Raw genomic sequence first — 22461 nt, 5'->3', positions numbered from 1 at the left:
ACTCCACAGTCGGCTCCGTCCGCCCCTCCCTCTTCGGTGCCTCTGGTTATGTCGACTCACTCCCTCATCCCAGACCGCAGAGAGCCAGCTCCTCAAGAATCCCCTGTGGGGATCTCATCTTCTTCCGAGGCCTCCCCTGAATTGGCAGGGGAGCCCCCTAGGAAGAGAAAGTGTAAGAGGAAGCACATAGACTCACCTGAGTCTGTCACCTCTGACACAGATTTAGAGGATTCCGAGGGTTCCCCCCGTTCCCCTTCTGAAGATGTCTCCTTTGCGGACATTCTAGAGATCCTGAAACAGAGGGGAAATTGGCCAGCCCTTAACCCTTCGGAGGATGAATCTGTGTATCTTGAGGCGCCCTTCCACCTCCTGGGTGTCCCCCCCCTTTGATCCCCTCATGCAGGTGGTGGCAAAGAAAGCCTGGACGGCTCCTGACTCAGTGGACCCTACCCCCAGGAGACCTTCTAAATTTATAACAGCACCAACTGACAAACAATTTCTAACCAAAGGTGTTTCTGTGGATGCTATGGTGGTAGCTGCTGCCACCAAGAAGGAACTAGCTGATCCTTCAGTGCCTGTTCATCCCCCTAACAAAGAATCTAGGTCTATGGACAGGTATGGGAAGCGGATGTTTTCGCCAGCGACCTTTGCAATGCGTTCGCTGAACTACCTATGCCATTTCACCCGTCTCCAGAGAGACTTGATCAAGGAAGCGAGTGAGATGTTGAAGGATCCTTCAGCTGCAGATTTTCAGGACAAAATGAACACCCAGCTGACTACCCTGAATTCGATAGCTAACTCCTCCATGCGCCTCCTCATATGCGGCTGATGGAGCGAGTAGAGCCGCAGGGACAGGTGTTGCCTTACGCGGCATGCCTGGATGCGTCTATGCAATTTTGGACCCCTTTAAAACGCCTTTCACTAATTCCCGCTTGATGGATCATCTCTTTGGTCCTCAAGTGAAAGAAACCTTGACTAGGTGCGAGACGGATGGCAAAATTCTCTGCCGCCGGAGTCCGCTTTTCTACTCCTTCTAGACCTTACCCCAAAGGCCAGAAAAGTGGAAAAATGTGGTTCCAAACAATCACAAGGGAATTTGCCTGACGACAGAGTCGGTTCCCATCCAGAGGCAGAGGAGGGAACAATAATGGTAGACATCGCCTAGAGGCAGAGAGGGTGCGCAGAACCAGGGCAATCGAGAAACCTTTTCCGATAAGCCCTTTCAGCATCCCTGAGGTGTTGCCCGACTGTCGAGCTTCGAGGCAGTCGGGAAGATTGTCACTGTACCCAGAAGCCTGGCTATCCCTGACTCAAGACAAGTGGGTACAGTCCATCATTTCCGAAGGCTATTCCATCCCCTTCGTCGCATTCCAAACCAATCAAAAAATCCCTTCCAGATGTTCCACCCGCTCAAAGGGATCTTGCAGCTTTGGAAATTTCAAAGCTGCTTGCAAAAAGAGCAATTCAGCCAGTTCCAGCAGACCAGCAAGGATCCGAATCTACTCCAGGTTCTTTTTAGTTCCAAAGAAAACAGGGGACTGGAGACCAATTTTGGATCTCAGTATCTTGAACAAGTCAGTCAAGAAAACAAGATTTCGATGGTCACGCTGCAGTCCATCCTTCCCCTATTGGGAAAGGGAAACTGGATGTGCTCTATAGACCTTCAGGATGCGTACTATCACATAAAATGAACAGACGCCCAGAAGATTCCTCCGCTTCAGGCTGGGAACCAGTCATTTTCAATTCAGGGCCCTGCCCTTTGGTCTCACCACTGCCCCCGGTGTTTACCAAATGCATGGCAGTGGTAGCTTCTCACCTGAGACGACAAGGATTCCAGGTGTTTCCATATTTGGACGACTGGCTCCTCACAGCTCCCACCAAGCATCTTCTTCTAATGGCCAGGGACTACACCTTTCGCATTTGTCAAAATTTAGGCATTTCAATAAATTGCGAAAAGTCTGTTTTGTCGCCTTGTCGTACTATTACCTTCATAGGCGCAAATCTAGACACAGTCAACATGTTCTGTAGACTAACAGATCAGAGAATAACAGACATACACAAACTGGTCTCGCCTCTTCACCAGCAACAGAATCAAAGCCAGGTTAGTTCTGAAAGTGTTGGGGATTATGGCGGCTGCCATACCTCTGCTTCCATTAGCCAGATTCCACATGAGAATCCTTCAATGGATGCTCTTCGCACAATGGTCATACCAGCAACTTCCAATGTCCCACACCATTATGATTACGCAAACATGCAGAAATCATCTTCTGTGGTGGATGTCTTCCCCTCAGCTCTTATTGGGAAGACCCTTTGTTCCTTCCCCTCCGGTTGCTACTCTGACAACGGACGCCTCCCTGATCGGGTGGGGGGGGGGCATTATCAGTGCAGAACTGTCCAGGGCACATGGCAACCAGACGAATGCCACTTGCACATAAATGTTCTAGAGATGAGAGCAGTGCTTTTAGCGTTGCAAGCCCTTCAAGACTCTCTTCCCTTGGGAACGATAGCAATCCAGACGGACAATATGTCTGTAGTGTGGTATATCAACAAACAAGGCGGAACCAGGTCCTACCCCCTGTGTCGAGAAGCACTCAGACTGTGGCAATGGGCGATTTCTTCTCAGTGGTTTCTGATAGCAACGCACATACACGGGAAGTCCAATCAAATCGCGAACAAGTTGAGCAGAGCTATCCTCATGCCTCACGAGTGGTCTCTGAAAGACTCTGTTGTGAGAGAAATTTTTCTCAAGTGGGGTCAGCCTTGCTGCGACCTTTTGCTACTCCCCAAAACAGCAAGTGCAGAGATTATTTCACCCTATTCCCTTTACCAGGCCAGCCCAGCAGAGACGCCTAGTCCAAGTTTGGCACCTCGGACTTCTGTAGGCTTTTCCTCCCTTCCCACTAATCTCTCTAGTGGTACAGAAAGCTTACGCTCAGAAGGCCTCGCTGATCCTCATTGCTCCTTACTGGCCTCGACAGGTTTGGTTCCCCTTTCTACATCATTTTCTGTTGAGCGACCTTGGCATCTGGACCTAGTTCCAGATCTTTTGATCCATCAGTCGGGTCAGTTTCATCGCATCCTTTCCTCTCTGAACCTCACTGCTTGGTTCCTCCAATTCCAACCTTAGCCAGGCTTCCTCAAATATCTCACTCTGTTCGAGATATTTTGATAGCTTCCCATAAATCTTCCACTCGAACGATTTATTTGAGTAAGTGGAAACGCTTACTATTGGGCTCAAGGAAGGGACATAGATCCTTTCACTGCTTCCATCCATATGGTCCTTGATTTTCTAGCTGAACTCTTCCATGCAGGTTCATCTCCTTCTACTCTTAAAGTTCAATTGGCAGCTATTTCTAACTTTCATGTGGGCATTTCAGAGTCTGCCATAATGTCCCACAAGCTTTGCAAAGCCTTTTTGAAAGGAGTTTTTCTACTCAGACCTCCTATAAGAAATCCTCCTCCTCCTTGGGACCTAAATTTAGTTCTTAGTTCTTTGATTCTTCCCCCTTTCGAACCTGCAGCCTCCTGTTCTTTAAAATTGCTATCATGGAAGACTCTCTTTCTGGTAGCTATTACTTCAGCTAAAAGAGTTTCAGAACTTCATGCACTCAGCTGTCGACCTCCTTATCTGTTGTTCCATAAGGACAGGGTATCTTTACGAACCAACCCATCCTTTTTACCTAAGATAGCCTCCGCGTCTAACCTAAATCAAAGCACTGACCTCCCTGTGTTTTTTCCAGAATATTCTAATAGGTCTGAACAAAAATTGCATTGGCTAGATGTTCATCGTCAGTTAAGGTACTATTTGGATAGAACCAAACAATTCAGAAAATCTGACCAGCTGTTTGTCTCTTATGCAGAAGGCAGAAAGGGACTTTCAGTTTCAAAGGTATCATTATCTAGATGGCTAACATCTCTGATTTCCCTTGTTTATGAGATTAGACACCAAAAGCTGCCTAACAAACCTAAAGCCCATTCCACCAGAGCTTTGGCTACTTCTATAGCCTTCCAAGACAGACTGCCTATTGACACCATTTGTGCAGCGGCTACTTGGGCTACTCCTCACACTTTCATTTCTCATTATAAGTTGGATTTAGCCTCTAGGCATAGAGCTAACTTTGGTTCCACTGTTCTCAAGAGTCTGTTCCGTTAGGCCACCCGGGACAAGGTGCTAGGGATGCGGTCCCATCCAGCAAGAATGAAGTAGATAGACAACTTAACATATAGAAGTTATGTTCTTACCATAACGCTCCATGTTAGTTGTCTTCTTCTCGCCTTCTTTCTTGCGTCCCACCCTCCTTCCCCCTCGCCTGGACAGACCTAGAGGAGTTTGATTGTGACCTCTCTTTCTACCACCTCTTTGCGATAGGTATATGCTCTGCTGTGCATATTTTCCTAGATCAGGCTTAGGTCACCCTTCTCTTTCCCTTTGTTTATAGAGGTGGACTCTTTCCAGTTTTTCCTGGTTGTATTATTAGCTGGGCCTAGCTCACAAACGAGATCTGAGGTAATTCACGCCTAGCATTGTGGGATATAGGGGCAGCCTCGAGCCGGTGGAACCAACTCTCGAGCTTTTAGAGTGGCCGAGTCGGAGCCGAGGTCGGCTCCGAACCCATCCAGCAAGAAAGAAGGCGAGAAGAAGACAACTAACATGGAACGTTATGGTAAGAACATAACTTCTATTTATTCGCAAATCTGAACAGCTTTTTGTTTCGTTTCATCCCTGGACTAGAGGGTTAGCTGTTTGTAAGAAAACTATCGCCTGCTGGATTTCTAAGGCCATTTCTTTTTGTTATTCTTTTCATGGAAAATGTCTTTACTCATTGGTAAAGGTGCATTCTTCCACGGTAGTTGCCTCTGGTATTTTTTCAAGGGCTATCCTGCATGGCTGTGTAGAGGGTCACTCTGTGCCTTCCTCATCCCAGGCTTCCTCTTGAGCTCTACTACTTTTTCCTTAGATAAAGGAAACTGCAACAATGATATGGAAGGATATAGTACACTTGTGTAAAATCTTAATAGTAGATGGCCTTCTCTTCACTGTTGCAGTATTTGCTCCTTCCTCCTCTTTTCTGCCTCTTGTCCTGTACTTTTCTTCCCGTACTGGCCAAGGGGCTCATCTTCTTCCTTTTTCTCCTTCTGTATTCACATGTTCTCCTTTTCCTTAAGGACATTCTGTTTCTCCTGGTACTTTTCCAGTTCTGAGTGTGTGCATCTGTACATCACCTTTAGGTCTATATTAGAACACCAAACATTTGAAATGTCGAGTGTTCTAATATCAAACCCTAGCAATCGAAAAAAAAAACATTGAACATTCGGAACAGCAAATTTTCTTAGGGAAAAAATTTGCTGTTCCAAAACACATACACACAACACAAGCACACCAAACAAACAGCAATCCACACACAAACACCTAACCCTACACTAAACTATACAAACACCACTAACTATCCACTTACCTTAACCCAAACCCTAACCCTAAGATCCGTCACTATCGCACAGTCACCTCACCCGCGCCCTAACCCTAACTCACCTAACCCACACGTCCACACAATCGCACACTTACCTGAACCCGACCCGTAACTTTCCACCAGTGCGCTGAAAATACCGAAGCAACAGAAACGGACAACCGAATTCTTTCCCTAGGAAAGAATTCGGTTTCCTTTTACTTAGATATTTTCAGCAGGTCGATATTAGAACACCCGACATTTCAATTGTTCAGTGTTCTAATATAGACCCTCACCTTTATGCCGTATGTCTTGCATAGGGAACGTACATGTGATATACGATCCCTATAAGAACTAAATGGTTTGGTATACTGACCGGATGTTGGGCTATCCTTGGCAGGAGATCCCTTGGATAAAGAATACTGCAACAGTGAAGAGAAGAACGTATACTGTTATGGTAGCTTTTTGCACAACTGTACTTTCTGCTCTTATCTTCTGAAGAAGTCTGTCATGTTGAAACCCTTCAGAACCCTGCTGACTCACCCCATTTGGCAGACTTCACTTGAATGTCTTGCATAACTCTCAAGTTAACCACTTGTCTTCTGCAGTTCCAATGGTGGCCAGGAGTACAGTTTACCAGAGGGAGTCATTCAATTCCTTATTTCTGCCAAGAAGCCAAATATAGGGAAAATGCAGAAAAGCAGATGTAGTCATCTTTTTAGTTTGGTTTCTTTTTCAGCTCCATTTCCTACAGTCTTAGACCACCTTGCTCAAATGTCTGTGACTGTAGGCTGAGCTATGAAACTTTTTTTAAGGGCACTTTTCTTATCAGACCATTAGCCTCCTACCACGGACTTTGTGTTTTGTTCCAGAAGAACTTACTGTGTTCCCCTTTAAGCCAAAATCTACTTATGAATTGGAATTTCTTTCTCAGAAACTTCTTTTCTTGGTAGCCAAACTTCTTTTCTTGGTAGCAATTACTTTAGCAAGAATTCCTCATCTTCAAGATGTGTGTCTCAGTATGCCGCCCCAGGTCTTTCATAAGGATAGGGTTGTCTTGTGAACCAGCCCAGCTTTTATATTCAAGGTACTCAAGATAGCTATGGAAGCTAACATAAATGAATCCTTTGATCTTCCAGTATTCATTCCAAGCTGTAGTAATAAGAGTGTACGTACTGTAGTACATGGACATGCACAGGCTATTGCATTTTTATCAAAGCAGAACAAAAGATTTCAGGAAGGGTTTTCAGGTGTGAATGTCCATTGTTTCTATCAAAATAAGCAACATATTTTTCACATCCATTTTGTCAAGCTGTCTGATTCTATAAGATTTTACTATGACAAGCATGATAAGGTGTTACCATGTAAGCTGAAGGCTCATGCTGTTAGAACTGTAGCTGTCTTTCAAGCCTTTTTCAGGAGTGTCTGTATGTGTGACCTATGTGCACCTGCATCTTGGGCTTTTCTGAGTAATTTCACAATAAATTTCAGCCTGAATGTGGTCTCTAGGTCTTGCTCTATTATTGGAGCCATATTTATTCTGGGAACTCTTTAAGTCACATAGGTTTATGTACTGGGGACTTTGTCCTAGCAGCAGGGAGATGAAGTAGACCATGTCAGATTCTGAAGTTACATACTTTAACATAAAGTTACATCTGCATGGCCATGTTTCAACCTCTTGAATATCCCTGTCTACCTTCCCCCGCCCTGGCAGAAGTCTTTCCTGGCTGTGATGGTCACACAGAGAATGTCTGTTTAGACTGTGCTCCACTTTCAGGTGGACTACTTCAGATTTGGAGAAAGACAGTGATGTGCAAGGTATTGAGTAAAGAGAAAAACACAATGGGAAATTCAAAAAAAAAAACTGTGGTCCACCAACGTAAATAAACTTTGCAAATAGAGAAAAAACTCCTTAAATTATACAACAGATTTAAAACTCCTCAGGGAACTCACAAATACTATTACGACTAGTAAACCAGTCCTCAAACTTTAGGCTAGCTTCTGAAGTTAAGGATATCATTGCTGGAGCCTTCCTGTATCCTGACAGAGTGCTCTTCAAACTATCTGGAGATGTACAGAGCTGAGTATATTTTTCTGACAATTCAGAGTTGTGTACTGGTAATTGTTGTTTGACTAATTTTATATCATTGCTGGCTGACTTCAGAGTTGTGCACTGTTATTGTTGCTTCACAGTATAGTTTTTCAGATATCTGCTACCCTCCCTATTCCTGTGTTGTTTAAATTTGGAGGCTTTTGCAGTTGCCCGTCCCCACTGTAGATTTGATCTGGGACACTCCCCCCAGTCCCATCTCATAGTTTCATAGTTTAGTACTAGGCTATCTGCCCTGGGGCATTTATAAGCCTAGCCATAGTGATGTGCCTTTCGCCACCCCATGTAATGGTACAAAAGTGTACAGAATAGATTTAGAATACTGTACCTCTGTCTAGTAGTGACACAGTGAAGACCCCCTTACATAATAGAATTAATTTACTGTACCTCTGTCTAGTAGTGACACAGAGATGACCCCTGGGGTAAACCTACGATCTCCCATCCACTCGTCAAGATTTCTCTTGAAGAGAGTCAGTGAAGAGACTCTGCCTAACATGAACTGGGATTCTGTTCCAGAGTATGGAAAGCCTCTGAGTTATGAATCTGTCCCTCCAGCATTTCCTATTCATATTTGTGCTGAGGTTTAAATTTTTAGCTCTTGTGGTTCTGATGGATTTGGATTTTTTGAGGTGGAGCATGTCCATCAATTCCTGATTGGACATGGCCTTGTATGTCAGGCACAGATCACCTCTGAGTAGGCGGTATGCTACTGAATAGAGCTGGAGTTTCTTTAGTCTGGCAGCATATGACATATGTTGGAGACCCTTGATCCTCTTGGTGAGGTACTTTTGGGGTCTCTAAATGTTGCAAGTGCCGGGTGAGGTACATACCAAATGGGGCATTGTACTCAATCATGGGCCTGATAAGGGAGGAGTATAGGGGTACAATGACCTTCTTTGAGCTGGATGTGAATCCCTTCATGATAAGGTGGGCAAGGTAGAAAGTCTTTCTAACCACTTTGGCAACGTGGGTGTCAAATGAGAGGTCACTATCGACTTGGGTCCCCAGATCTCTGATTACTTTTTCCATATTCAGTGGGTTACTGTCTATGTGATAATTTGTGGGTACTTTGTTTTTCCCAAAGGGGATGACTATACATTTTTTGGCATTTAGTTTAAGGCCATGACTCCGGCACCAGTTGTCCGTTTCAGTGAGGCCTTTCTGTAGGATGTATGTGTCAGCTGGTGTATCGACTATGGCGCCTAGTTTGCAGTCATCTGCGAACTTTTCAGCCACAACCCTCCCATGTTTGCTTTCACATCTGAGAAATAAATGCCGAACAAGAGGGGTCCCAGGACAGAGCCCTGTGGGACACCACTTGTGACTGGCTTTGAGTCTGACATGGCTCCAGCGATTTTGACTTTATGGGTTTTATCCTTTAGCCAGTTTGCAACCCATCTTGTGACATATGGATTTACATTTAAGCTGTTGAGCTTGTCTGTGATGCCTGAGTGGGGTATTGTGTCGAAAGCTTTAGCCAAGTCCAGGTAGGCTGTATGGACTGCTTTGCCCTCGTCAATGGCTCTAGTGACTGTTTCGAAAAAGTCAACCAGGTTCAAAAGGCAGGATCTGCCCTTTACAAAGCCGAACTGGGTGGGATCAAGTGTCTGTAAGTCCCCAATGTCTCTGTTTATGAGTTCCATAATGATTCTTTCCATAGCTTTGCAGACCAGGCTGGTTAAGCTTATGGGGCGGTAGTTACCAGGGTCTGTAGAGGTGCCTCCTTTGTGGAGTGCGACTACTGTTGCTGTATGCCAGTGTTCAGGTACATATCCTGTAGTAAGGCTAAGGTTAAATAGCATTTTTATGTGCGGGTTTAGCTCCTCTTGGAGTTCACGTAGCATGCAACCCGGGATACCGTCAGGTCCCATTGATGCTGTGTTTTTAGCTTTGCTGAGGGCGGTTCTCACCTGGACATCTGAGATGACAGGGAGGTTACATTCAGCTGGGATAAGTATTTCTTCTTTTGGGGGTGAGAGAGGGGAGAAATTTGCACTGAACCTGTCTGCCAGAATGTTGGCAATATCTGTGTGGGTTCAATGTATTTTTTGTCATTGTGAACTAACTCTGAGCATATCTGAGGGTTTCCGCCCAGGTTTCTAACATAGCAGAAGAAGGCCTTGTGGTTATCTTTAGTGTCCATGGTGATTTTTCTCTCAAAGTTGGCCTTGGATGTTTTTATGAGAGAATGTAGCTTTCTACTAGTGCTGATCAGAGATGCCTTCTCTTTATGGGATTTTGCTCTGTCGTGCAGTAGCGTCCTTCTTTTGTTATACAATTTGTTTATGGCTGGGGTCCACCAGACAGGACGCGTGCCCTTGGTGGAGAGGGTCTTGGTTTTATTTGGGATTGCATGATCCATGCATTCTTGTAGATGTCCGTAGAAAGCATTTGTGAAGAATTCAGTATTGTGGGATGTGGTTTCCACTGGCCCAGTGGGCTTAAAGGATACTATCTCAGTTTTAAGAAGTGTAAAGTCGGCTTTTGAGAAGTTTTTCACTGTAGTCTTTTGTGTTGGGGGTGGAGGTGGGATATGTATATCTAGGGTGATTAGTTTGTGGTCAGATCTCACTAGTGAGGGGTATACTTCCGGTGTGGAGCACTTTGTCCCCATGTTTGTGATGATCAGGTCTAGTATATTATCTCCCCTTGTGGGAGAGGTGACTAGCTGTTCCATTGCATTTGAATTTATGAATTCCAGGAACCTTTGGGCTAGGGTGTTTGGGCTAGAATAATGCACCCAGTCTATGTTAGGGTAGTTGAAGTCTCCCAAAATGATGGTGTTTGGTGAGACATTCATATCCTCCAATGTCTTCAGGATGGCTGAATGGGGTTCCTGAGATTAGGAGGGTGGTCTGTAACATGCGACCAGTTCTATAGCAGTTTTGCCTACGGTTAGTTGCACCTGGATGGTCTGTGATGCTTCATGTGTTGCCACTAACCTGTAGGTGTGGGTGTCCTTGATGAATATGGACACTCCCCATCCCTTTTTGGTTTGGCCCAAGTTTTGGGGCCGAAAAGCATGATACGAGGTATAGCCTGGTAGCGCTGGGGTGCTCTCAGGTGCCTTGAAACAGGTTTCAGTTACTGCACAGACATCGATGTTCTCCATACTGAGGAGTGCTTCGAGAGCCTGCATCTTGAGATTTAGACTTCTGACGTTGAGCAGCATTACCCTTAATTTTTTTCCATTTTTGTTTTCTAAGGAGGTTGGTTTGTCTTTTGAGCCTTGCCTAAAAAAGGCACTATGGGGGTGGCAAGAGCCTTTGCCAATATCCGGAAGCCCAGTGGTGACCGATGCAAGCCGTCCCTTGTGAAGCAGCGTGGCTTGTCCAGCATGTCATCCCAAGCAGACAGACATTGGATCCCCCTAGAATGACACCAGTAATTGAGCCAATTATTAAAGCTGATCATCTTGTCTTTGTATTGTGGCATCATTCTTGGTGAGGGCAAGATGCTGCTCAGGGTCAGGGTCATACCAGCCTGGGCTACATAATCAGAGAGCTCCTCTATGTCTCTTTTCATGTAGTCCAGGGAGGTACGTCTCAGGTCATTCACGCCGGTATGGACAATGACGGAGTCATATTTGTACTTGCTTTGGAGTGACCTGAGTGCGTGTGTTTTGTGGCGGATCCTAGCTCCCGATAGGCAGCTCACCGTTACCCTCTCCTTGTTCAGCCTGGTAAGCAGAATGTCAGTGTGTCTGACTATAGAGTCACCTATTACTAGTGTATCAGGCATGGTGTTTGGCCTTAAGGGCTGTGATTGTTTGACACACTGATTTATTGAAGTATGTGTTGCATGTGTTATGTTTTGAGGTGGTGGATTTTTGGGTGTCTGCTTTGGGAGACTCTGTTGTTTTGGTAATTTTTTTGTTAGAGCCTCCGAGTATGTCTTTGTGTTATTATGTGTTTGGTTTGCAGTTGTGGTATTTCTATGTGGGACTGGGTTTGCTGTGTGTGTGGTTACATTCTCCTCCTGTCTGGTCTTGCCAGTCCTGAGTTGAGAGAGTTCAGCCTCCAGTTTGGCTATATAGTTGCATCTCTCACATGTGTTTGTTGGGAGGAGGAGAGGGTTGTCTGTGTACATGAGACAATTGTAGCATTGTCTCAAGATTCCCAGATTAACCAGCTGAACCGGAGAGGATGCTAGTAATCTACCACTCGACATGTCATTCTACCTAATAGACTCCTTCTGCACTTGTTTTTAGTCATTTTTAATTTAATTGCATTTTTTAAACTGTTTGGTCTAACATTGCTACATACTCAAGTGTGCTAGCTTGCACTGCATTTGAATTGTTTATACTGCTGTTTTAGCTACTTTTCTGTATATATATATATATATATATATATATATATATATATATATATATATATATATATATATATATATATATACACACACACACATATATATATATATATATATGTATATATATATATATATATATATATGTGTATACATGTATACCTTTCCTGTAACTAGTGTAGTCCAGATTCAGATTTGCTGTATCCAGGACTGTATGTAAGCTTCTGAGCCCCCCCAAGCGTTCTGTGTTGGAGGGAAGCCTTCTAGATTATCAGTAGGAGTGGTAAGCACTAGGTAACCTATCTACCACATAAGGGGTGGTTCTAGCCCAGAAATTGTAGTTATTGGCCGTTTGGGCAGTTTTTCCATCTCTCTCGACTTTCTGATTTAAAATCCCACATTTTCACTTGTTTTCCCCCCCTTTCCTGTAACTAGTTTAGTCCAGATACAGATTCTTAGTTTTAGCACTTGAATTTACTTATTCGTGATCAGCACTTGTTCAGAACTTGTAAGCACTAAATAACCTACTAATTACTACAGCACTCAACCTTCCTCATTACCTAGAGGAAAACAGTGTTGGTACTTACTTTCCTCACTTGCTTAGAGAAAAACAGCTCTTGTACTCACTTTCCTCACTTATCTAGAGGAAAATAGTTTTTTATTCAGGCATGTCCAAGGGTCAGCTCCCAGTGTTCTCTCCTGTCTATCTGATGAATCTAGGCATCTTGGGGCAAAGTAGAAATTGCCTCATGTACACAGACAACTCTCTCCTCCTACCACCCAACACTGCAACCTGTGAGAGATGCACTTCTCTAGCCATACTGGAGGTAGAGCTCTCTCCAATCAAGACTGAACTTGACAGTCAAGAGGAGAAGGTAAACACTTGCACCACACCACACTCATCACATAGTCTCACTAAATCTACACCACCAAAATCCACACATAGAAACACAAAAACATTCGCGGAGGCTCTCAATAATAATCTGCTCAAGCAACAGAGACCTCCAAAGCAGAAATGCAAGCAACCTCCACACCCCAACGCAACCCAAATACAACATAGCCCACAGACTCAGTGTGGCCCTCAACCACAGCCAATAAGGGAAAACAACGTACCCAACACACTAGTCATAGGTGACTCTATAGTCGGGCACACTGATATCCCACTCACCAGGCTAAACAAGGAGAAGGTTACTGTCAGCTGCCTGTCGGGTGCCAGGATCCGCCACATTACCCACACACTCAGGTCACTCCACAACAAGTGCAAATATGACTCTGTCATTGTCCATGTTGGTGTGAACGACCTGAGATGTACCTCCCTGGACTACATGAAAAGAGACATGGAAGAGCTCTCCAATCTTGTAGCCCAGGCAGGTATGGCCCTAGCCCTGAGTAGCATTCTGCCATCACCCAGAATGATGCCACAGTGCAAGGACAAAATGATTGACTTCAGCAATTGGCTAAGCTTCTGGTGCCATTCTAAAGGGATCCAGTATCTGTCTGCCTGGGATGACATGGTCAACAGACCATGATGCTTTGCCAGAGATGGCCTGCACCTGTCACCCTGGGATTCCGGATACTGGCTAAGGTTCTTGCCACCCCTATAGTGCCTTTTTTAGGCAAGGTTCAAATGACATATTCACCACCGTAACAGGAACAGGCAAGCAAAAACTGAGGGTGATGCTACTCAATGCTAGAAGTTTAAATCGCAAAATGCACTCACTCGAGGCACTCCTTAAAATGGAGAACATCGATATCTGTGCAATGACTGAGACCTGGTTCAAGGCTCCAGAGAGCACCCCTGCACCACCAGGCTATAACTCGTACCACACTTTTCGGCCATGTAACCTGAACCGGAACACCAAAGGCGGAGGTGTGTCCATATTCATTAAGGATATCCACACCTCCAGGCTAGGCTCAACATAATGCAGCTAAGGTTATCCAAGTGCAACTAACTCCGGGCAAAACTGCAATCCAAATTGTAGCTTGCTACAGATCACCCACCATGCCCCAGGATTCCCACTCCTCTTTTCTTGATGTACTGGAAAATATTAGGGTTCAACCAAACACCCTAATAATGGGCGAATTCAACTACCCCACCATTAACTGGGAAAACTACTCATGTACCAACTCCTTCGCTCAACGCCTTCTGTAATTCATAAACTCCACTGCCCTGGATCAACTTATCCACACTCCCGCCAGGGGCAACAGTATCCTAGATCTAGACATTACCAACATGAGTGACTGGTGTTCCACACCTGAAGTCAATGCCTCATTGGTCCGATCCATCCATAAGCTAATTACCCTAGATATCCACATCCTGTCCCACCCCCCATTAAGGAAACCATGGTAAAAAATTTGTCCAAAGCCAACTTCATGCTTCTTAAGACAGAAGTGGTAAACTTCACAACACCCATGCAGATGGACAATACAGTTACGACTACTGAATCCTACACAATTGCACTTTATAAGCACTTACATGAGTGCATGGATCATGCTATCCCAAACAGAACCAAGACGCTATCCTCCAAAAAAAGGAAGCCGATCTGGTGGTCCCCTGCCATAAGCAAACTGTACAACAGAAGGAAGAAACTGTTGCAAAAGAGAGTAAAATCCCATGAGTGGAGGAGCTCCCTGGTCAGCCTTAATAAGAAGTTGTGATCCCTGATAAAATCCTCCAAAGCTAGTTATGGAAACAAAATCACCACTGATTCTAAAGACAACCACAAAACATTCTATAGCTATGTCAAGAATCTCAATGGCAACACTCAGATCTGCTCTGTGTAACAGCACAATGGCACTAAATACACAGACCCAACTGATATTGCCAACATCCTGGCAGATAGGTTCAGTGCTAACTTTACCCCCCTCTCACCCCTAAAGAGCTCTATACCAGAAGAATGCAAAGTTCCTGTAATCATGGCTGCACAAGTAAAAACCACACTCTCCAAAGCCAAGAACACAGCATCCGTGGGACCAGACAACATCCCAAGCTGCGTTCTACATGAACTACAGAACAAACTGGCACCCCACCTAAGTACCATGTTCAATCATAGCCTCACCTCAGGCTTTATGCCTACTGAATGGCGCACAGCGACGGTTATCCCACTCCACAGGGGGGGAGCCACCACGGACCCCGGGAACTACCACCCCATTAGCCTGACGAGCCTGGTCTGCAAGACCATGGAACGTATCATCATGGAACTTATAAACAAAGACATTGTTAATCTGCACACTCTGGACCCCACCCAGATCAGGTTTGTAAAAGGCAGATCATGTCTCCTAAACCTGATAGACTTCTTTGAAGCAGTCACCAAAGCCGTAGACAAGGGTAAGGTGGTTCACACAGCCTATCTAGATTTTGCCAAGGCTTTCAACACCATCCCCCACTCTGGAATTATAGATAAACTCACTACACTAGGCATAAATCCCTATGTCACAAGATGGGTTGCCAACTGGCTCACTGACAGAACCACATTGTAAAAGTAGTAGACTGCAAATACGACTTCAGACCAGTGACAAGTGGAGTACCACAGGGTTCAGTCCTGGGTCCTCTCCTGTTTGTTATCTACTTCTCTGAAGTACAGGCTAACACAGAAGGTCTTTGGCTAACGAAGTTCGCAGATGACTGCAAACTAGGAGCCATAATCGAAACTCCTAACAATGTGGACATCTTACAAAAGGACATCACTGAGACAGATGCCTGGTGTCAAAGCTATGGCCTCAAGCTCAGTGCCAAAAAGTGCATTGTCATCCCTTTTGGTAAAAATTCTGTACCCATGAACTGCAACATAGGCGGTAGTATACTTAACACCAAAAGTGTGATAAGAGACCTTGGGACACAGGTGGACAGTAGTCTCTCCTTTGATAATCACATTGCCACAGTAGTCAGGAAATCCTTCTATGTGGCACACCTCATCACAAAAGGTTTCTCATCCAGAAAAAAATAGGTCATTGTTCCCCTCTACTCATCACTCATTAGACTCATTATAGAGTACAACGGCTCTTTTGGTATGTACCTCACAAGACATCTACAACAACTGGAAAGGCCGCAGACATACCTCACAAAGAGGATTACTGGCCTCAAACAGATGCCCTACGCAGACCGTCTCAAAAAGCTCCAGCTTTACTCCGTCGCATATCGCCTACTCAGAGGTGATCTCTGCCTAACATACAAAGCTATGTCAAACCCAGAACTGTTGGACATGCTCCACTTAAAGAAATCCCAATCCCTCCGAACTACACACTCTAGGACCTAAACCTTGTCACCACAATAAACAGAACATGCCGGAGGGATAGATTCCTGCCCTAGAGACTTCCCATACTCTAGAATAAACTACATATCTATAGCAAACAAAGCTCCTCGTTAGCACACTTCAAGAAAAATCTTGATGATTGGATGGGAAATAGGAAATTCACCCCAGGGATCACCTCTGTGGCTCTGCTCGACTGTAGCACAGGAAAATAATTTTCTTGGGTGGCAAAAGCCAGGGTACCTTTTTGGCTGGGCTTGTATAGGCCCCAGGGCCGACAGCCTAGTACCTACCTATGAACCTATAACTACAAGGTCTTCTTTAGCTATGTTAAGAAGCAATAGCAGACAATGCTCAGAATGTATCCTAAATGGGAGCACCCACTCTTACCCAACAGACATCACCAGAATACTAGCAAACAAGTTTAGTGAAACTTTGCCACTGAAACATCTGTCCAAACTCCATATATCCCAAAATCTCTTACACCCCCTATTACCACCAGGGTACATGTTCTGAAGATGCTGTGAAAGACCAAAAATACTTCCTCAGTGAGACCTGGAGACGTGCATGGATGTTTAATAAAGAGCACCACACTTGCCTTCACCAAACTTTTCATCAGATTGTTTATCCTAAGCTTAGCTACAGGATTTGTTCCTGAAGTATGGAGCACAGCAGTGGTGCTGTAGCCCTACCATGAACCTTAGTAATTATAGGTTCATCAGCTTTATGAGCCTGATCTTCAAAGCTGTAAAGCATACAACTGATCTCATTGATTATACTTATTCCAGTTAATATCAAGCGCACTGAAAATTGGCTCAAATTAAATGCAAAAAAGTGTAGTATTGTTTCATTTGGCAAATAAATCTTACTTTCAACATATAGTATAGACAATATTCCACTATTAAATGAAAATGTAGTCAAGAGACCTAATTGTGTGGCAACTGTTGTCAGAAAATCCTTCTACTTAGTAAAACTAATAATCAAGGGAACAGCATTCATATTTAACAATGTCATTGCCTAAAATTCATTAGACCATTTGTAGAGTACAATGCCACCATCAGCATCTACCTCACGCGATATATCAGACAACTGCAGAAGCCCCAGAATTCCTAACAAAGAAGATTTCAGGCTTAAAGACCCTGGGTTACCACGAAAGGTTAGAAGCTCTGTCTTTACTCATTATCTTATAGACTCTTGAGGGGTGATCTTTGCCTTGTTTATCTTGCCATTAGAGACCCTGTTGTCCTTTATCTCCCACATCTCCACAAATCTAATAACTTGGCAAACACCAGAATCTGGGATCTGCATTTTCACCAACAAATAAAAAGAATGCTGTGGAGAAAGAAGATTCATTATGTATAACCTCCCCCATGTTTAGAATAAGCTGCCCCTGCAGGTTAAACAGTGTGATACATTATCATCCTCCAGACAGAACCTGGATGACTGGATGGGTGCCTTCAAATTTACCCCAGGACTAATTGACCTAGCCCTCCTTGGAGGTATAGCCTGAGGGTTATTGGTAAGGTGTTGGTGGTGAGACTAAGTTCCTTTGAAACTTTTATGAATTCTATGAAAATTTGGATGAAGGAGTATTTTCCAGTAATCGTTTAAAATGAGCTTTATTTTTTTCTACATCTGACCTTTGCATGAGTAAGTTAAGGTTAAATTTATGGAATTGAAATGGGTGAATCCTTTGTATCTTTTTTTGAACTCAGCTGATAGTAAATAGTTGTGGTCATTATTTTGAACTTTTGCTGAGTTTTAATATCATAACAAGAAGTACAGTTTACCTTATTGTTGATAAAAATCATAACATCTTTTATATCCTCTGAGGAGATGGAATTAGGCCCAGTATCAGTGCGCCATTTAAGTACCACACACACAATAAAGATTGTAATCCACACAATCAGATTTACTGGCAGGGTAAATATTATTTGGTAACAGAGAAGGTTGGTTTTGAGTTGAATTTTGATGAGAGTTATATGAAGGAACCACTTTTTTGTTTGATTTTCTTGGCTTATTTAGAGAGTTTAGTAGCAACCTGTAGGTGGATTGGGCACTCTAAATTGGCCCTAGGTGTCCGTGCGTGTGTGTGCCTTCCGTGGAAGGTTGGGTGCCGATTGGCAACTCGACACCGAAAAACTCCACTGCCAATCATGAGCGGACAGGTGATCCGCTGTGGCGACCCCTAACTGGGAAAAGCCGGAAGAAGAAGAAGTAGCAACCAGATTCTAGGCTTGCTACTATTACATTTTCAAGGTATGAAGCTGCCTTTGATTTTATGTACTCTTTTGACGTCCCTGACCTCTATGCAACTATCAAACCTTTTCCGCCATTGATACTTTTATTCTCCCATTTTCCATTGTCTAGGGACACTGGGCATGGAAATGACAGTCAATTTTTATGGGTCATCACCTGCAAAGAGTTAAGGAGACTTTTCTAGTCCCTCTCCATTTTGACCTGCAAATATGAGAGGTCTTTGTCTTTTCATGTGGTTCAGGTCCCTCATAATCAGAGTATGAATCTGCATGATTCTGCAGCATTGATATGTATGATCTTGCATTAGAGTTAAAGCTGGCATTGCAGACATTTATTATAGTTAAAGTTAGCACTGCAACATTTAACCTAAACTGAGCTACTTGTAGGAATTGTATACATTTTCTAAGAGCTGTATATATTAAGCTTTGCCTGTGTTAAGTTTTGTAATACACAGAAAGGGGAACTGCTTGCTGTAAGTACTTCTGAGAGACCGGCTGCATGAAGTAAGGGAACATAGCCCTGAACAAGTAACAATCTGCTGTTTATGTCTGATGACTGCTCTCAGCTCGAATGTGAGAAAAATATGTATCTGCCTAGACAGTTTATTTTCTGAAAGATTAGAAACTAATAAACTATATCAAACTGGTCCTCTCTAGTAGCCTAGCTCATAAGAAATTCATTTTAGGTATGCAACATCAGAATAAAGAAACATGTTTAACACTGTATAAGATTAGAAATCTGTGAGAGGAGTTGATTTTCTGTTAAGGACATCAAGTGTTATGTTTACATCTGTGCTTGACTTAATGATAATTTAACTGTGTTTAATAACAGACATTTTAATATTGAGGGTCCATGTCAGCTGCAGGTAATGGTCTCCTTTTCGAGATTGCTTAGCTTTTGCAGATATTTAATAATAAATTTGCATTAAATTATTTTTGCTGGTGACTGATGATTCCTGCTCCATCCCTGCAGTCTGTTCTGTAATTAATTAACGTTACTTCAGAATTCCAGTGTTGAACTCAGTAAGGAAACCAAGAAGTGTAGCTTTTATCATGGATGGTAGAAGTAAACTGCAAAATCTTAACAAATTCTCTCTGGATCAGAAAGGATTTATCACTAACCATGCAGCTGTGGCCATTTTAAAATCTCCTGTTAAGTACTGGTTGTGAGTATCTTTTCTCATTTAGAACTATGTAACTGTATACGTTTGATTTATTTATATTTGTAAATTTCTTGGCTGGCTTGGAACAGGGCTTGAGTTAAAATACTTTGTTGTGGGTTACCATGTATATGAGCAGAATTTGTTTTTGAGTACAGCCTGATAAAATAGAACTCTTGAAGCATGAGACCTGGGTTTGATAGAGTCGGTGATGGCGTAGGAATGAGTGGCTTTTTGCCAGAAGGATAATGAAGGATGACAACTCACTTTGAAGACTGTGAGTTTCAGCCATTAAAAAAAAAAATAGTAGTATGATATAATAACATGGTTTTCAGACTGATATCCCCACTGAAATCACTGCATGTTGGCTGTTGGTAGGACAAAAGTGAAGGGCATAAACTACCCATGAAAGACTGCTTACATGGCTCCAACTCTCACCGTATTTCAGAATGAGACAAAGGGACAGTAAACAGGTTAAGCACGAAAAGATGGTTAATGGTCAAGAACAGGGATGTCCATAATAAATAAGATAACAAAAACAGTGGTTCTGGTGAAATATTTGATGCATTGTGTTGCAGTCTGAGACAATACTCATGTTACTGTTTTTTTTTCCTTAATAGATTACAGATAGCACATTGGTTCAGCTCTCCATTCATTGCCCTAAACTACAGGCTCTGGCAAGTATTTTTCTCTTTTAAAGAAACATATTTTGCTATGCTGTTTGCTATTACTTCCAAAACATTACAAACATGACTGTGCTAATATATACATACATGTGTGTGTGTGTGTGTATATGTATGTATACATACTTATGTTGTGTGTATTCTTATGTATGTGTGCTTATATGCATATGTAATGTATACTTGTAGATATACACGCACATACATATTTGTATATATACTATATATATATATATATATATATATATATATATATGTATGTGTAAACGCAATTTTAAAGTGTTTAAGATACACTTGAATTATAAAAAGCTTAAAACTAATAAAAATGGAAATACGGTCAGCTCCCTTTCACTACTTTTCTAACTAGAGCATACACAGTTTTGCTGCAGCTTACAAATCTCATCTTAGTCCATAAAGTAGCACCACTGCAACATGGATGGTAATCGGTGAACGTGGCACAACAAATACATTCATTCATTTTTTTTTCAGTTTTGTCATACTATCTTTATCCTTTTCAGAGTCAGGTTGCAAAACAAAGAATGGGGCAACAGTGTGTCATAGAATGCACCCACACACATTTACAGGTAACATGACATATACTCACCAACAGGAAGTTTGGTAAATCACTAGTTCACCTGCATGCACCAGGAAATACCAGGCCAAAACTCACACAGATCCTTGGAGGATATGTAGACTCTACATAGAGTGCTACCCAGCAGTGAGCTGAACTGTTGCACTAACAGCTGTGAGACAACATGGTAAGTGAGGCAGCACTGTCCCACCCCCTCATCAAATAAAAATTTATTCAGCACTACAGGTCATGTTGCACCCTCCCCGGCAGTATACATTATCAGTTAGGTACACTACTAATATGTAATTTTCCTGCAGATGTTATAATATGTTAATAAAAAATATTTTACAGACGTTAAATGTCTTTATCATGTGCCTTTGGAATTGAATGCAAGTTGTAAATGTACTCAGCGTAGTAATGTAAGCATTTTGAGACATCATAGTGGCACAATCAAAAGTGTGGTGCAGGTTACGTATAGTGAAGTAATATACATGCACATTTGTAGAGGTGGCACAGTGGTTTTGCAGAGTTGCTGCTTACAGTACTTGGTTTTCTAGGTTTGGTCTTCACTGGAATACCTTCTCTGTGGAGTTTGCTTGCACATTTTTGCCATGGTCTTCTGTTCCTTCCACAACCCAGCGACAGTATTCCAAAACTGCCAATAAATTTCTGTGAATTTGGTGATGAGACTAAAGTCTGGTCAGAATTAATTCTGTGCCTTATGCCAGTCACTTGCCATAGGCTCCAGCCTCCCTGCACTTCTGGGTAAGATAAGTGAATATTAATGAATGAATCTTATTTGTGGGTATTACGGTTGCAAATGTGATACTCGGGTAGTGTCTTTGAATTGGTTCCTACCCACGTCACATCAACAGGCAGTGTGAGTATCTATCTTACTAGTGGCCTTCTGATTACAGAAGTACACTGTGCCTCTGTGTGTACAAACAGAATTACTTTGAGGAGTGTAGTACCACAGGAAGTGGTGTCAGTATGCCTGAAGTGTAATGTAGTGTAGGTTTTGTGATACCAGGGCATGTAATACGTAGTAGTGTCACCATGCCTGAAGTACAATGTAGTGCATGTTTTGTTATACCAAGTGTGTAATACGTAGTAGTGGAGCTGATCATTGTAGTATCACCCACAGTATTACTTTAAGAACACTACTGTAAGATTTTCATCCGCATTGCTACTTTGAGAACAGTACTTCGAATTGTTTTATTATTATTTCATTGCAAGTAAAAGTAGTGTAGCTTTCATGTACATTACATGTTGTTGTACATATTATTGTTGGAGAGGATCACTGCAGTGCATCAGACATATTGTCATTTACTAGAAGGCGGAGACTGTGAACCATGCTAAGTGCTCATGTGATTGCATTACACTTGAGATATTTGGGATGTCTAACATGTATAGCTGCAAAACGTCAGAAGTATAAGAGTACAGCATGTCACATCCTCTAACATGTATAGCTGCAAAACATCAGAAGTGTAAGAGTACAGCATGTCACATCCTTCGTTACTGTAACGACTGTTCTAGCAGCATAGATGTTCTTCCAAGATCACTGTTGCAGAATTCCTGACAAGCTGGATATCCTGCCAAGGATAGTTATACATCCATCAAGCATACCAAAGGGGGCTTTCTGTGAGGCGTAGGTCAAACATATGACCTATCTGTGAAGCC

General features: G+C 42.9%; 1 protein-coding gene across 2 annotated transcripts in view; it reads left to right on the top strand.

Moving 5' to 3' along the window:
* Nucleotides 1-22461, top strand: part of LOC122796566 (F-box/LRR-repeat protein 2-like) — a 1765375-nt gene that overhangs the window by 1517445 nt on the left and 225469 nt on the right. For both annotated transcript variants that reach the window (XM_044065149.1, XM_044065150.1), the window contains one exon: nt 20151-20207. In XM_044065149.1, coding sequence (XP_043921084.1) covers nt 20151-20207 — 57 coding nt within the window. The remainder of the gene's footprint in view (nt 1-20150; nt 20208-22461) is intronic.

Source organism: Protopterus annectens, chromosome 3.part0 (assembly GCF_019279795.1).
Source record: "Protopterus annectens isolate FY-2018-M chromosome 3.part0, PAN1.0, whole genome shotgun sequence".
Lineage (NCBI taxonomy): Eukaryota > Metazoa > Chordata > Ceratodontiformes > Protopteridae > Protopterus > Protopterus annectens.
Note: the sequence above shows the minus strand (reverse complement) of the source record. Positions and strands in the feature narration are given on the sequence as shown.